This window comes from Zingiber officinale, chromosome 11A (assembly GCF_018446385.1).
Source record: "Zingiber officinale cultivar Zhangliang chromosome 11A, Zo_v1.1, whole genome shotgun sequence".
NCBI classification, from domain to species: domain Eukaryota; kingdom Viridiplantae; phylum Streptophyta; class Magnoliopsida; order Zingiberales; family Zingiberaceae; genus Zingiber; species Zingiber officinale.
The window spans coordinates 66877133-66893805 of NC_056006.1; the positions used below are offsets into that span (position 1 = coordinate 66877133).

Consider the following 16673-nt stretch of genomic DNA (forward strand, 5'->3'; position numbering starts at 1 on the left):
ACAGTCGGACCCTGTAACGCGAACTCTTGCATATTTAGCACTGCACCCGAGTTCTGGAGATGTAACGGTTCTTGCTGAGACGTTACAGTCGGACCCTGCAACGCGTTCCTTTCGGGGAACAACCTAACATTAGCATAATAGTTAATTGATTTATTCATTGAATATTTATTATAGTTTGATACTGGCTAATAACCTAATATAACCTCTCCTTTATCTGAGCTTAGGATCGATCATAATCGATCGTCATGGGCGAAATTAGATAATATGAATACTAAGAGTAAAATTATTATGAAACCATTTAAGGTTTCACGTAATTATGTGAAGCGCTGAAAAGTAAAATTTGTCCCAGAGTTTGAATATAAGTTGTAATATGTTCTAATAGATTATTCTATCCAGTAAATTATATATTGTGTTGAACTCGTGTATTCACAATAGCTACAGTGTTCATCTGGTTTAGTTTTCAATTTGGGTTCATGGAACCTGTTTTATTTAGCTTATAGCCTTAGACTTTGTGATGTATCTCTACCAACTGTTATTTATTTATTTATTTATTATTATTATTATTAAAAAATAAAATACGTTTACAATAAATATTATTTGTTTTGTTTGTTATTATTAATAATTTTTTAAATTTCAATATCTAATTTTTCAAACTAATTAATTTTAAAAATAATTAATCCGACTCCCCATAAACTTTTCAAGTAGTCACGTATTTCCATAGACGGATCTTCGTGAGAGCTATATTGGACTATAGCCCAACTCTCATGAATACAAACTATTTTAATAAGAGGATCCAAAAATAAATTTTTCATAAGGAAAAAGTGTATTAACGAATAAACTATATCTCTAATTCATTAATATATTCACTTTTCTTCTTCTCTATTATACGATCACTGTCGCGTCGACATGATCAAGTTGTGTGGCCACTACCGCGACCGTCAACGTGGCCACTGCTGCTTATGACTACGACCTCTGCTCTTGAGACCAACCACAACAGCGGCTCATGTGACCTCTACTTCTATTTGTTTTACTGTACGATTGAAAGGAAATGTTGCCAGTAGTTAAATTTTTCTCAAATAGATAGAAATTATTGTTCACGCTTTAGGCTTAAAATTATGAACATTGTGAATTATGATCTTAGAGGGTGTTTGGCTAAACTTATTAAAAATAGCTTATAAGTTCGTACAACTTATAAGTTATTTTAGGAGCTTATAAGTTGTTGAATCTTATTTTAAAAATAAGTTGTTAAGGTGTTTGGGTGAACTTATTACAATCAACTTAAAGGTATTGATGTGTTTGGTATTATAAGATCTTTTTATTAATAAAATTACCAAAAATGATATAATACTATTAATAGAGGATTTTGAGATTTTTGTTAATAGAGGGTTTTGGGCGAATTTTTGCACTGGGGAAGAGAAAATTGGAAAGAGGTATTGGCCGAGAAGATGACACAGCGTTGGAAGAAAAGTCAACGGAGATAAAAAGATATTAGACTTATAAAAATTTATGGAGGATAAGATGAGGATTTATGAAATTATATAAGGATATTTTAGAGAAAAAAATTATTAAAATAAGATTTTTTTAAAAAAGTAGGGTCTTCCATACTTTTTAAAAAACAGCTTATAAGCTCCAAAACAGCTTATTTTGACAGCTTATAAGCTGTTCGAAAAAAATTTTACCAAACAAATTTGAAGAGCTTATAAGCTCCAAAACAGCTTATAAGCTGTTTTAGAGAGCTTATAAGCTCAGCCAAACACCTTCTTAGTTTAGAGTCAAGATTTTCTTATTTGTACTTTAACTTTAGAAACTTTCATATATTTCACTTCTTGTTTAACATTATACTTATACTTATGTTATTTTCTAGCCTGAGTCATGATTAATTATTATTTTAAAATTACTCTGAGATTATGTTTTTTATATAATAATATTTAATTTATTATATTAAGTCAACTCCTAACTCTAATTCTTGGATAACTCCTCCTGCCTCCCTCCGGTTGATGAGTTTTCAGGAGGTAGAATTACTTCCTTGGGCATAGGTTTAAATCACCGGGTTGATAGACGCGGAATATCCTCCCTCCTGGGGGTTTGCTGCATACCTGATTTACCTACATGTACACTACCAAACATTAGTCATTTAGATATGAATCTTGTTGTGGGGCTGATGATACTAGGTCACTTGGGATGAGTGAAATCATCTTTTGCTTCCTTGAATAACCTCCCCTAACTCTAATTCTTGGATTCATCCCTGCATATCTCATCTAAATAGCCATTATTTTTAAATTTATCATTCTATTAAGAAAAAATGTGATAATACGTCATAGTTAGGATGACCGACGCAAAACCTTGACAATCATTTAAGCAAAACCTTGACAATCATTTAAATAATTTGATACGCCATAAATAATAGATTTTAAAGGAAACAATGATGTTGTGTTAAAAAAAAAAAGTGAAAAAACAATTAATTGGGCACGAATTAAAAGGCCCCAAGTGTTTCAGGTAGGGGTGTAATTGAACCGAGTCGAGCCGAACTCTTGGATGTTTGAGTTTGACTCATTTATAATCGAGCCGAGCTCGAGCTTTATTTAACGAATATATTTATGGCTCATGAGCTTATTCGAACTTTTATCGAGCCTAAACGAACTTAATAAATATAAATTATAAATTTAAATATTCATTAAAAACTAAATTATAGATTTTAAAAAAAATTATAATATTCTTGTTAAAATTTATAATTTTATTCTAATAAATAAATTTAATATATTTGTCTATGTTTTTCATAAGTAGAGTGTAAAATCTATAAATTCAATATCAAAACTATTATTTTTTTATTTAAAAATTGATTTATGAGCTTAACGAACATGTTCACGAGCTAACGAGCCGAATATTGTGAAGCTTGAGCTTGGTTTGTTTATCTTAACGAACCTAATTAAACAAGCTCAAACGAGCTTTTATCGAATTGAGCTTCGAATAGTTCACGAATGGCTTGGCTCATTTACACCTCTAGTTTCAAGGTGCTCCATTTTAAAATAATATCAAAAGGATAATTTATTTTTTTTATCCAAAAATGTGCTTGATATATGGTTATTGATGTAGCTTTTTTACTAAATCTGCTATAATAAAAAATTAAAGTTTTATCATAATACCAGTTATTATAAATTAATTAAAATTGTTATAATTTAATTAAAATTATTTTAACTGAGTAAAAAACATTTTAATATTTTTGTAACAATTTTAAGTAAAAAATATTTCATCCTATTTTTATTCTGATATTAATATAGTATTTTTTTAAAAAATTATTATAATCTATTTTAGTTTTAATTAAAACTACCAAAATATATAGCCGCTGAAAACAATTTTAGTCACAATACATCTCCACGAGTGTGATACAATTTTGACACTCAAAGATGCATAAAAAAAAAACTAGAATTCGAATTTTAAATAAATTTAATATGTTAAAGATCGACTTAAAGGTGCAGTAAAAAGCTCCACTTATGATAAAAGTGATTACGTTCATCTCAATTATTTCTCATAATTCGTCGATTATATAAAGAAAATAAATCATAAAGTCGAACTAACTGACTATCAAATTGATTAGGGGATGTAAGAGAATTTTTTATTCATACTACCACATATTTTAAAGATTTTCAATCTTTTGAACCAAATTAAGTTTTAGTTGTCTTTATAATTTCTGCTATACAATTAAACTATGCTTAGAACATTAACACAATTTAAAAAAAAATTAAATTCAATATGACACTTTTCTACTGAAGTTATTAAATTGAGAATGTAACTTCTAAGTTTTGGATTGTAAATTAACTCTATATACATTACAACTTAAAAATATAAATTTATTTCGATATTTGAGATAATTTGTTTTCAATTTCCTAACAAAACAAACTAAATAATATTTTTCTTAAATAATAGGCACTTGGACTATTTTTTTCATTCTTAAATAATTAAAACTTTCAAAAATCCATGCTAGAATTGAATATTTTAAATAAAATTCAAATCTTGATGCTATTTCAGACCTCTTCTATAGTTTACATAAAATTTGAATCAATTCCATAAGTTATGTATTTTGTTTTGAAATTTTTCTTGTTTAAAAATATTTATCAGGACAATTATTGAACTGACACCATCCTTAGTCCTGACAATGTTCATGTGCTGCAAGCACGGATGAAAATGTGCATTCCACGTCTTCATCCCTCCAGAATCTATCTTCCTTTCATCCTTAGTGCATACATGCCTTAAAGTTCCAACTTTGTAAATTCCCTCAATATTTCTTATTTGATCTGCCATAAGTTCATATGAAACTTTCTTCCAAACAATTACTAAAAAAATTCAATTGATTTAATCTAAACTTGCCCTTAGTTTAAGATTTAAATAACTTAGTTCGTCTAGAAAATATTGCTTAATCACTGCACAATAAAAAAAACAGATACCAAATCCACCAGAGATCTTAATCTACGATCCAAAGAACTAAAGGAAAATCATGTAGTTTATGAACCAGAAACTAAACCAAGCCCCTTTGATTTTTCTTATCCATAAACGTCTACTAAGTTCAACAAGAAATCAAACATGTTGTCAAGGTTGATCTTGAAGCAAAGCTATCAAAAGAAAACAAAGTATGGGAGACAGAGAATTCATCAAGCAAGTGCATAAGCAACAATTGGTCTTGGACGAGGCTACAGGCTGTGAAAATAACTACTAAGACTATTGAAAAGTGAAAGATGCCGAAGTCACATAATACAAGTTTGAGATATACATGATGGACTTGAGATACATGGAGCAAACTAGTTTTTTGTGGCATTGACCTTGCAAATATAAGATAAACTTCTGCATATTACCATCACAAGGCAAGGGGCATTTTGGTAGACTTAATATGCTGAGAGTTTGAAGTTTTTTGGGATAGAAAGAGTAAGAAGGTTACTATTACAGCAATGAAAACAATAAAAAGTGACTTAGATTTAACAAAAGATGATTTGGGAAACAAGTTGCTAGCTTCAACACCCCCAGTATTATAAGTGAGATGATGCCACTATGATAAGCAGGTAATCTTTACAACAACGGAGCAAGGATTCAAGAGGGGAAAAGAAGACTGCTTTTTCAAAATAATCTATAGGTCATAAGTGCAAGATTATATTAACAAAGGATGCTACATCCACTTACAATCTCTAAGGAAAGTTTAGGTAAACAAGGAATATCAAATAATGGAGAACAAAAGAAATCAATTTAAATGATTCTTCACCACATGAAACAGCCGTTCCATACAACTAAAAAACATCACATAATTGCAAAACAGAAATGTGTTTATATAGATTGATCCATCCAAATTCATCAAATCATTCAAGTAAAAGCAATCATGTAGTTAAATGACCACCACAACCACAATCCTTAAATTATCATACGAAAACCACAGTAAACAGATCCATAGAGAAGCATTAAATACGGGAATACGAGTACAGGAAACAAACAAGTTACCATGCTAGCCAAAGCCGAACACAAGACTCAGACGGACGCAGACTCCTGTTCGATGATGGACGCGGACTCTTGTTCGACGGACGAGGCCTCTTCGTCACCACCAGCAGCAGTGATGGCAGATTCAGTAGTGGTGGCAGATTCAGCTGGCACAGAAACCGCCTTGTCAACCGCTTCCTCGGTGGTGGGCGCAGATGAGGCTGGCAAGGGCTTCGACTTTAAGAAATCCATCATGCGCTTGCTGATATCCTTGGAGTAGATCTGGAGGACTGCCAGTCCCTCGTCAATGGAAGCGACTTCCCGACCACTGCCGGAGTTGGCGGCGTCGAAGGCTTCCTGCTCGATGATGCGGGCCGTGGCGGCCGCCATCTCTTCGGGGACGACGCAGTAGCGCTTCGTGAGGACGGAGGGGGAGGAGAGCGTGTCGATCAGGCGATGGATCACGGCATCCCGCGCCCGCTGTGATGGCGGCCAGATGTTGAGGGATATAGCCGGAGGGGGCGACGGAGACGGTGGAACCTCCGATTTCAGAGAGTCGTCTGCGCCTTCTTCGACGGCGATCTCGCCGCCTTGAGGCTTCGTGGCTTCGCTGTCTTCCGTCATTTCGACGAGCGAGGGTTAGGTTTGGTGACTTTGGTGAGAGACCGGGGGAAAGAGGAAAGGAGACAGTCGATGGTTGAGATGGCCAGTTAAACTTAAACATGTCTATTAACGCCCTATTTTCTCACTGGAAAGAGGATGGATTGCGTTACCGACATTTTTTACCTATTAAAAAATAATAATAGGTATCCATCCGTCCTTTTTTTTTTACATTATTTTTTTTTACTGTTTTTTACCTGAAAAGAACGATCCTGTTTCCTTATTTATCAAATACATAACCTAATTTTAAAACTATCAAAACAAAACATAATAATAGTACTATTTTCTTACTATCTCTGCCATCAATCTTCTAAATCTCCTCCTTCTAGACATCATTTTACAATATACTTAAGCCACATTTGTTTAGTTTAAATTTAAATTTAATAAAATAGTTCGGATGCATGTGAGACTCATTCTCATCTTTCTTATCTCATGGAAATCCATATTCATCGTCTTCCAATGAACCGTTGCCTTCGTGTGTCCCGACGTTTAAGGTTTTCAACAAAATCCACACAGTGTGTCCCTCTAAGACGACGTCAAGACTTTCTGACGAAATCCACACATCTAAGGCGACGAACGTTAAGGGTCTCCGATGAAATTCACACAGAGGTCTGTCCATTCAAGCGTTTAGGATTTTGTTCGCCGTAAATACTCTGCTTTCAGAATGAAGCAAGAAGCTGCAACAATAAAGATAAGTATCATGAACTTGTTCACCTTAGAAACTCATAGGATATATCTAGAAACCATAAGATATATCCAGAAAGTGCCTGATATAAGATCATCATGTTGGGCCTGATATGGTAAAATATCAGGGCCAACGTGGGCCTAATATGATAAAATATTAGGCCCAACGTGGGCATGATATGATCCCATATCAGGTTCTCTAGAACGATGTGAAGCTTGATTCAGATAACATTGTACCAGTTTTAATTTTACTATTAATAAATTAAATTTGTAAAAAATTATAGGTTGTAGTTGATTTTGGCCAGAAACTACATTGGAATAGCGTGTTAGGTCACTTTAATAGTTTTTTTCGACGATCCACAATCAAAAGAAGAAATCATGGAGTTGTTATTTTATATGATCAACACATAACAATGATCAAACAGTCTTCCTTTTGTGTTTTCTTGGACATATAAGAAATCCAACATATTCATAGTATATGGTCAATATATTTGAAAATTGGGATTTAATATCTCAAACATTTAGATTCTCAAGTACAACTCCCAGTTTTTAATCTTAAGCACCAAATGGTTTTAGAAATTTAGGGTGTGTTTGGTATGCACATTTTTCATTTTCATTTTCTAAAAAACGTGCGTTTTCTGAAAAATAGTGTTTGGTTTACGTTTTTCGTGCCTGTTTTCTAAAAAATAGATAGCGTTTCCTAGAAAAACAGAGAATGACAAAAAGTCATTTTCTGTTTTCTAGAAAATACGTATTTTTCAGAAAATAAAAATGAAAAACGCACATACCAAACACACCCTTAATGTTTTATTTTTTTATATTTTGGTATGCAAAAAAATATCTTACAATATAACTATTAATTTGTGATTTTTGAGTATACCTGTTGCATTTACATGAAGAGACGTATCTTTATTACTTGGTATTACAGATTGAGGTGCTTCGGTTCCTTTGAATTCAAATCAAGCATCAGGTGACCTCTTTCTTACTCACTTCTCAAATAACAAACCCATAACCAGATCAAGAATTGAGGAGTTGATGAAATTTTATTCCAATAGCGTTGAAGTACATGCTGATGTTTTATTATTTTGCAAATTCTACATTTTGTATATATTTGTTTGTCTATTTTTCTTCTAGTATGGATAAACTTCCTTTAGGTCTTATAGATATAGTAGATGATTTTGAGAATCTTGGTAGATTCAACTGGGTTGAAGTCATCTATCAATTTATGGCTCCATAATTAGCTATGATTGAGAATTTATTTTTATCAACTCAGACATATGACCCAAGATCACCACACTCCCTTACCTAAAGGGATTTATTGGTCTTTTGCCTGTGAGTATAATTTTTATGTTAAATTTGATAATATTTTGTGTATATTTATGATTATGTAACTCTTATTATGATGAATCAAGCATAGTTTTTGGAAGATGTTTCAATCCAGAAACCATACAATATTGAAGGAGCATAAATAAACAAGTGGAGGAGTATTCCTTCACATATTAGTAATGTGAGAACCTTGTTAGACTGAGTATCACCTGAAGAGGTAAATATTGATGACTATCACCTATTCAAAGTAAATATACAGTTTATTGCATTTGTTTTTATAATTGTATAGGTTATGATTAAATTAATCTCTACCCAATTTGAAAAAACATTGGTTGAGAACCTTGATTTGGGTGATGATATTCCATGTCCAATGGAGACACCACAATTAGATGACACTGAAGCTGGATGGTAAGGTAAAAAGGAATTGTAGGATCGATGACGTGCTAGAGGGGGTGGGGGTGAATAGCACTCGTGGCTAATTTGTTTGTTTATCAGAAAACACAAAGTAAGAACACAGCGGAATAAGGAAAGACACAAAGTTAATCGCTAACATGATTTTTTTTACTTGGTTTGGAGCCTGTGATGACTCCTACTCCAAGACCCGCGATCATTGATGAAAACCTACCTAGAATTCACTAGGACTTTTGCCTAAGACAACGTAGGAATTTCCTACAAGCTCAATCAACCTTGTTAGATCACAAGATTACTTAACTTTGGACCCTTTGACATAATCAAAACTTAGGTTCGATCGTCTGGTACTTCTTGCACCAATAAGAATGTCATAAATGCATCGTTCAAGCAAACCGAATCAAGGAGCTAACATTAGAGAACATGCATCTGAATGAAAGGGTAAAAGAATTAATTGAAATAATATAAAATAAAGGCATACAAGGTCAATCAAGTAAGTGTGTGGTCGATCCACAATACCCAGTTGCTTTTGGAATAAGGAGTAGGAGAGTACGTGACAATAGTCAATATGATTATAGCGATACTCCAAGTGATAGCCCATTGTAGTGAAATTTTTTACCTAAGAGGAACCGGAGCAAAATACAAATATGCAAGCCTATCGAGAACATCATAGCAGTAGAAGAGACTGAAAAAATTATAAAAGAAGGTAAAGCTAAAGATGTTATGGACAAGGGCAAAGGAAAACTTGATGGGGATGATATGGAATAAGAAACAGAGATTATCTCAATGTCAGAAGGCAATTCTGAAGAAGAGGCGGAAAAGGATGCACTTAGGATTACACAACTCAATAAAATGAGAAAATAAGTCATTGCCATAAGTAAGTATACTTATTAATTAGTTTTAGATGTTTGATTTAAATTACTATTTAAATGTGTTTAATGTTTATGGTCATAGTATGTGAAGAAGCAATTTAAGACTTTAAAGAAGAAAAAATAAGACAAAGATGTGGCCTACTGGTTAAAACAATTGGAAAACCTAAAGTATGGTAGTGTGAATTCTGAACTACATAGTCTATTTAATTCAGTGAAAAGTTATGAAAATTATCTAGTTCCTTCCTTTATTTACTATTAGCAATTGATTTACTTTGCAGGTGTACAACTAATTTTGTTTGGGAGGAACCACCCTTTGGTTTAATTGTGACTTCCTTCTTATCTGGTGTGAATGGAGAGGTGTTTACAAAAGGAGAGTTAATTGACACCTATTGTAAAATTTTATTTAGGGGGCATCCTCGTCCGGTAGACTATATAACAAGTCTATATATTGTTTCACCTTCTTCACTGTAAGGAATTCTAATGATTTGATAATATATAATATCTTACGATATTTTATTATTTTCTTAAGTAAATATGCCTTTGCATATTTGTAGTTGCAAAAAAAAGTTTGCAATGAAGTTTGGCATGCATCAACAAGTGATAAAGATAGATATTGAAGATGAAAGGGTTAGGTATAAATTTATACCTTTGTCCACTGATAGTGCATACTTTCACTTGACGACGGTGGACACTAAAACAATGACTTTCAATTATTATAATTCTCTTACAAGTATCTCTAAATCAAAATGTGAGTTTAAATCAATGGTGAGCATCCAAAATTCATGTGTATGTTAGTATTACAGTATAAATTAAAAATTACAGTTGATGTTTATTTGATAAATTCTTTGCTCATTCTTACAGGTGTTGGAGATAAAACAATATACTCATGAGCAACTTGTTACTGTTGGTACCCCAAGGTTGTTTTAATATGATCAAACAAGTTAGGTTAGGTCCTGTTGTATTTAATCCTATGTTTAAGTGTGCAGAAACTTAGGAGAACAGACTGTCAAGCAAAAGACGCAACCACCGAGAAGGACCACATGGAAGAGAGTCGACGGGCTTGATGCGTCTGAGAGACGAGGTGCTGTGGAAGAATATGTGGGCAAACGAGAAGGAGGCGTGTGACGTTTTCGAGAGACAAGAAGCCAGAAGCGGAAGCTTGCTCGAGAAAACCGAAAGTTGGGTTTGGGTGGGCCCTATTTAAGATGTTCGAGATCACCCAAGTAAGAGGAATCGGAGCGGAAGACTCGGACCGAGGTGAGCGAAACCGGAACGGAACGCCCGGACTAGAAAAAGTCAACTTGGTTGACTTTCTTTGTAAAATATCGAAAAAGGGCGAATAACCATAAGGGAATTTTCCAAAATTTTTAGAAATTTTCTAAAAATTTTTCGGAGCTCGTATGACGAGTTTAATGAGATCAAATATTGGGCTCCGGGAAAGCCTGTTTAGGCTACCGCATTTTAACGAGGAAAAGTTGGATTTTTCCTTTTCTTTATTTTCTTTTCTCCTCCCGCGTGCCCTAGCCTCCCACTTTGCTCGACGCCGTCTCCTCCTTTTCCTAACTGGCGCCGCACGCGACGGTTTCTACTTCCTCACGATTAAAGTCGTGGTCAAGGGAAGCCTCACGTCTCTTCTCTTCTCCTTCTTCCTCCCCGAGCCGATCCTCTTCCTCCCCTTTCCTCACCAAGCCCTTCTCCCGATCCCTTCGTCCTCCACCCAACGGCGCCGCCCTTTCCCGTGTACAAAGTGTTGGGGCAATTTTCCTAGGTCAAGTTTGACCAGTTTGATTAAGCTTAAGTTGAGTCAAGCTTGAGTCGAGATTTGAGGTTTGATGTTTGACAATATATGGAGATTGCTAGGGCAATCGTCTGATTGTGGAGATGGTCAAAAGAGTTGACTAGGTTGAGAAGAAGACAAGTCAAGTAGGTCAGGGATGACAGGAGACTTGACTGGGTAAGTCCTAACTGGAGGTTAGGTGTCTGGAAGTCCTAATTGGAGGTTAGGCAGTGGAGAAGTCCTAACTGGAGGTTAGGCAGTGGTGAAGTCCTAACTGGAGATTAGTCAATGGTGAAGTCCTAACTAGAGGTTAGGCAGTGGTAAAGTCCTAACTGGAGGTTAGGCAAGAGAGAAGTCAAGTAGGTCAAGGTTGACAAGAGACTTGACTGGGAAAGTCCTAATTGGAGATTAGGCAAAGGTAAGTCCAACAGGAAGGTTGGCAAGAGTGAAAATCCAAGTAGGTTAGTGTTGACTAGACTTGGTGGTGAAAGTCCTGATAAGTGAGATCAAGCAATTGAAAAGTCCAAGTGTGATCTTGGCAAAGGGAGAAAGTCCTGGTGAGGAGCCAGACAATTGGGAAAGTCCAAGTGTGATTTTGGCAAAGGTTGAAAGTCCAAGCATGTGGTCTTGGCAAGGTAAGTCCTAGTGTGACTTGGCAAGGAGAACTCGATAACTAGGATGAGGCCGAAGGAAGCTCCTGAAGGCAAGGCGTGAAGGATGAGAGATATCCGAGGGATGCAAGGCTGATAGAGGAGGCTAGAAGGCTAGTTCAAGGTTGATTGAGTGTGGTGTATAATCCGACAACTAGGATGAGGCCGAAGGAAGCTCCTGAAGGCAAGACGTGAAGGATGGGAGATATCCGAGGGACGTAAGACTGATGGAGGAAGCTAGAAGGCTAGTTCGAGGTCGGTTGGGTGTTGGCCAAATGCTAGGCATGGATACCCAACAGATCATGGTTGACCGGGAGTTGGGTTTGGGACCTTGAACTTGAGTTTGAGGCAAGTTCAGGATGTTCAATTGATCGGTCGATCAATTGAACCAATGTCCAATCGATCGGTCGATCGATTGGAGTGTGCTACGAGTGTGGGATGACTCCAATCGATTGACTGATCGATTGGGAGCATTACTCGCAAGCACAGAAGCTTTCCCAATCGATCGGGCGATCGATTGGAATCTACCAATCGATCGGTCGATCGATTGGGGAGGAGAAGCTCTCGCGCGGATATGAGAGCACAGAATGGGTTTGAATCGATCGGTCGATCGATTCAGATGGTCCCAATCAATCGGTCGATCGATTGGGAAGTGACTGTTGAGCAGGAAACGAGCAATGGGCGGCTGAGATTGTGCATATGTGACGTGACAATCGATTGAGACTAATTTGGATCGATTAAGAGCACTGTATAAAGCTTGGGCAGAGTATTTTCTTCGCCAGAACTTTACGTTCTTCCTGTGATTTTTTGTGTGATCTTCACCGAGATTCTTCCGATCTTCACCGCCAATTCTTGAAGGCTCTTGGGGTGCATCTCCATGGTTCAAGAGGCAACCTACATCAGCAAAATCAAGCAAGGAGAGGTTTTATTTTATACACTTGTGTATTTTCTTCTTGTTTGAGTGATTCTTGTTGTGAGGTGTTTGTGTAAGGCTTCTCCACCTTCGGCTGCGGCCGAGAAAGAGTGTTTCATAGTGGAGGTGTGTGCTCGGAGTGTGGATCCTTAGATTAGTCACCTCTTCTTGAGGTGGATACCAAGTAAATCCTTGAGTTAGCGTTGGTTGTGTTTGTATTAGTATTCCGCTGCATATTATCAAGACGAAGCAACCGACGAAGTGACGAGACGCTATTCACCCCCCTCTAGCGGACATATCGGTCCCAACAATTGGTATCAGAGCGAGGTTGCTCTTCTATGGACTAACCGCCAAGAGATCAAAAAGCTAGAGGAAGAAGAAGATGGACTTGGGAGGTCTACTTGGATGGGACATCCAGATTCCTCCGCCATACGACAAGGAAGACTTCACCTTTTAGAGGAATCGGCTGGAGACATGGTTCCAAATGGAGTGGAACCAATGGGTTGTCTTGAGTGACCCATTTGAAGCTCCTACGGACAAGAAGGGTAAACACCTCCGACCTCGACATTGGACTGAAGAGCAACGAGAGCAATCAGAGGCGGATAAAGAGGTAATGAGAATTTTGCATAATTTACTACCTTCTAATATTTTGTTGAGTGTAGGTGAAACCACAAATGCAAGTGATCTTTGGAAAAAGGTCATTGCCTATCATGAAGACCCTACACAAGTCCAAGGAGTGGAGGAGCCCAAGGAGAAGGGCTCATTGGTCCAAGAAGAGAAGGACCAATCCAATGTTGACATAAGGTCAACATCTAAAGAAGAGGAGGAAGAAAAGATGCAATTCGATGTTGACGAGAGGTCAACATTCAAGGAGGAAAAGGAAGAGGAGGAAGAAAAAAAGAAGGAAGAGGTGGAAGAGGAGAGATCTTCCACATCCTCAAGAGATGAAGAAGTGGAAGAATCCACATCCTCGAGAGAGGAAGAGGTGGAATCGTCCACATCCTCAAGAGTTGAAGAGGTGGAAGCACCCACACCCTCTAGAGGAGAAGAAGAGGAAGATGATGTACCCTCCACAATGCAAGCTACATTAAATGGAGAATCAAGCATCATCCCTACAAGCAAAGGTATAGAAAATTCAATTGAAAATAATAAAAATCATATCATTTGCTTTGAGTGTAGGGAGCATGGGCACTACAAGAGTAAGTGCCCCAAATTGACTAAGAAGAAGAGCCAAACGACACTAAAGGCTAAGGAGAAGCCTAAAGTGGTTGGTCCCACGGAACACAAGAGCAAGGAGTATATTGTGTGCTTCTCGTGCAATCAAAGAGGACATTATAGAAGTCAATGTCCTAAAGGGAAGAAGCCAACTAAAGTCAAAAGAGGAAGCACAAGTCTAGGGGGATCTTCCAAGGTAAAAACTAAGGTATCATTTAATGAACCTATTCCTTTGACACATGATAAGAAGCATGCTAGAAATAATTCTTATTATTTTAATGCTAATTATCATGAAAGTAGGAAGCATGATGACACTAAGGGTAAATACATTCTTCCTCATGCTAGAACAACCACACCTAAGGTTAGAAAGGTAGATAACCATTTAGGCAATAACTCTAAGATAGATATATGCATAAAAATAGAAATGCTCATAGGGGTCAAGAAAAATCCAAATCTATGGATTTAATGACGGAGAACCAAGACTTGATAACTTAGAAAGGACCTTAGCAATAATGGAAAATATGCTTAGGGGTCAAAATGAGCAAACTTTAGGGAGAGCTAGACAAGAGTCATCCAATGACTATAGAGGTTTGAGATACAAACCTAAAGTCAAGAAGGATGTGACTTCCTTTCATAGAGTTCCATATAGCTATGGGACCAACCCTAGGGTTAGAGGTGAAGTCAAAGATACTAGGGAAGGAATCCCTAAAGGTCCTTTTGGCAAGACCAATGTAGCTAAGACTTCTAAGAAGTCTAACAAACCCACAAAGAAGGTCACAAGGGAGGTCATCCCTAAAGTTGATATAGTAAAGGTAACTAAGGCTCCAAAAAGGCCAAATAAAGTCATAAAGAAGGTTACAAGGGAAGTTATCCCTAGGAGTGACCTAGTAGAAGTGACCAAGGCTTCTAAGAAGCCTAGAAAGGTCCTTAGGAAGGTGACTAGGGAAGTTGTCCCTAGTGAATACCTAGAGCATCCAAGGAGCACCAATAGGTTTTGGGTTCCTAGGAGTATATTCTCTACACCCTAGATGAGTTTAGAGAGTGTCAACTCCAATTGGAAGGGTAGTTAACCCAACCTTATTAAAGTTGACACTTGAGAGCATTTTCAAGGTTATTGTTAACTTTTGAAAATGAAAAGAAATGTAGGGTTACTCTTTGAAAGAGTAATATATGTGCCAAAATTTGAAGAGTTGAACTTAATCTAACTTGGCACATTTAAGAAAAGTATAAGAAAAATCAAGTTAGAATTTTGATACTTTCTTAAGGAATTAAGAGAAAATCCATGCTTTAATCAAATGTGATTAAAGCCTTGAAGAGCAAAAATATGTCAAAATCTGAGGAGTTAAATCTAATTTAAATTGATACACTAGAGAGAAGCAAAGTTAATGCCAAATTTGGAATTCGACATTTTCTTATGGAATTAAGAGAAATGTAAAACTTAATTCTTGTGGAATTGGACTTAAATTTAAATTGGCACAAATGCAAAAAGAAATACCAAGTTGGAAATTTGGTATTCTATTGAGGGGTTAAGGGAAAATTTAAACCCTAATCAAACTAATTACTCTTTGGAAGAGTAAGGTGTGCCAAACCTTAAGGAATCATATCAAAGGTAAGTTGGCACACTTGGAGGAAGGATAAGAAATGTCTAGTTGAGAGATTAGTATGTTCTTAAGGGATTAAGAGCAAAATTAAGTCTCAATCTAAATGTTTGATCCTTAAAGAGAGTAATATGTGTCAAACAAATATTTGAGGATTGAATTCGTAATTTCAATTGGCACAAATAAAAAGGGGGTAAAAGAAATGCCAAGTTGGGTTTTGACATTTCTTCAAGAGATAAGCAATCTAGGCTTAATTTTAAGGTTTTAGCTAAGGTATAAGGATACTTAGATAGATTATCTAGGTATATTTTATTTATGCTAAAATTCCATGATTGATTGCTTATTATATGTCAATACATTTTTGCATTCATTTCTATTATGAAAAACATAAAACAAAAATACCATGTCATGCCATATATACATCATGTAGCTATAACATGCTTTTCTTTTGAAAATTGCTTATTTTGATATATGTCATTGATCATCATGAATTGTGTTAATTTCCTTGTAATTAAGGATAAAAGACATTTATTAAGAATGGTAAATATCCCAACAAGTGGGATTATACCAAATGACATCCTAGGTGGATGATCATAAGTCTTTTAATACCTAAATAGATATGCATGATCCCTTAGTTGAGGGAAAAACTAAATATATATCTCAAAAAGAATCATAAGGTGACTTGTATGTGTTTTAGTACACATTAAATACAAGCGAGATGTTAGGATGGTGAACAAAACTCAAGATGTTGATTTAGTGCATCTTGTTGAGTTTTAGGTTCATCAAAACACATAGTTATGTGTTTTCCAATCATTGGGAAAGCTAATGTACAAGTTATGTGCATTGAGCCCAAAGAACATGGTTGGATATTGGTTTTGAAAATGATTTTAAATGTACTTTGGAAAACCTTGATGAAGGCTATCTTTTAATAGTGATCATCATTGAATAGTTGAGCATAAACTTGGAAGAAACCACTATAGTTTTTACAAGTTTCAAAGTTTGTGTCAATCTTTGAAAACAGGAAGTATTTCATAGAAAACTATTTTTCCTTGATAGTATATACCCTAATTAATGTCTACATGAATTTTCATGATTTTTAGATTTTTGTAGAAT

At 35.7% G+C, this 16673-nt stretch overlaps 1 protein-coding gene across 1 annotated transcript; it reads right to left on the reverse strand.

Annotated features, from left to right (window-relative positions):
* Window positions 1–5508: 5508 nt before the first annotated feature.
* On the reverse strand, window positions 5509–6081 carry LOC122031432 (MFP1 attachment factor 1-like). Its single transcript, XM_042590549.1, has one exon. It carries the CDS (start codon window positions 6079–6081, stop codon window positions 5509–5511), a length of 573 nt encoding a protein of 190 aa, XP_042446483.1.
* Between the last annotated feature and the right edge of the window lie 10592 nt (window positions 6082–16673).

Coding starts and splice junctions, on each gene's coding strand:
- LOC122031432 (XM_042590549.1), bottom strand. CDS start 6,081: ATGACGGAAGACAGCGAAGCCACGAAGCCTCAAGGCGGCGAGATCGCC.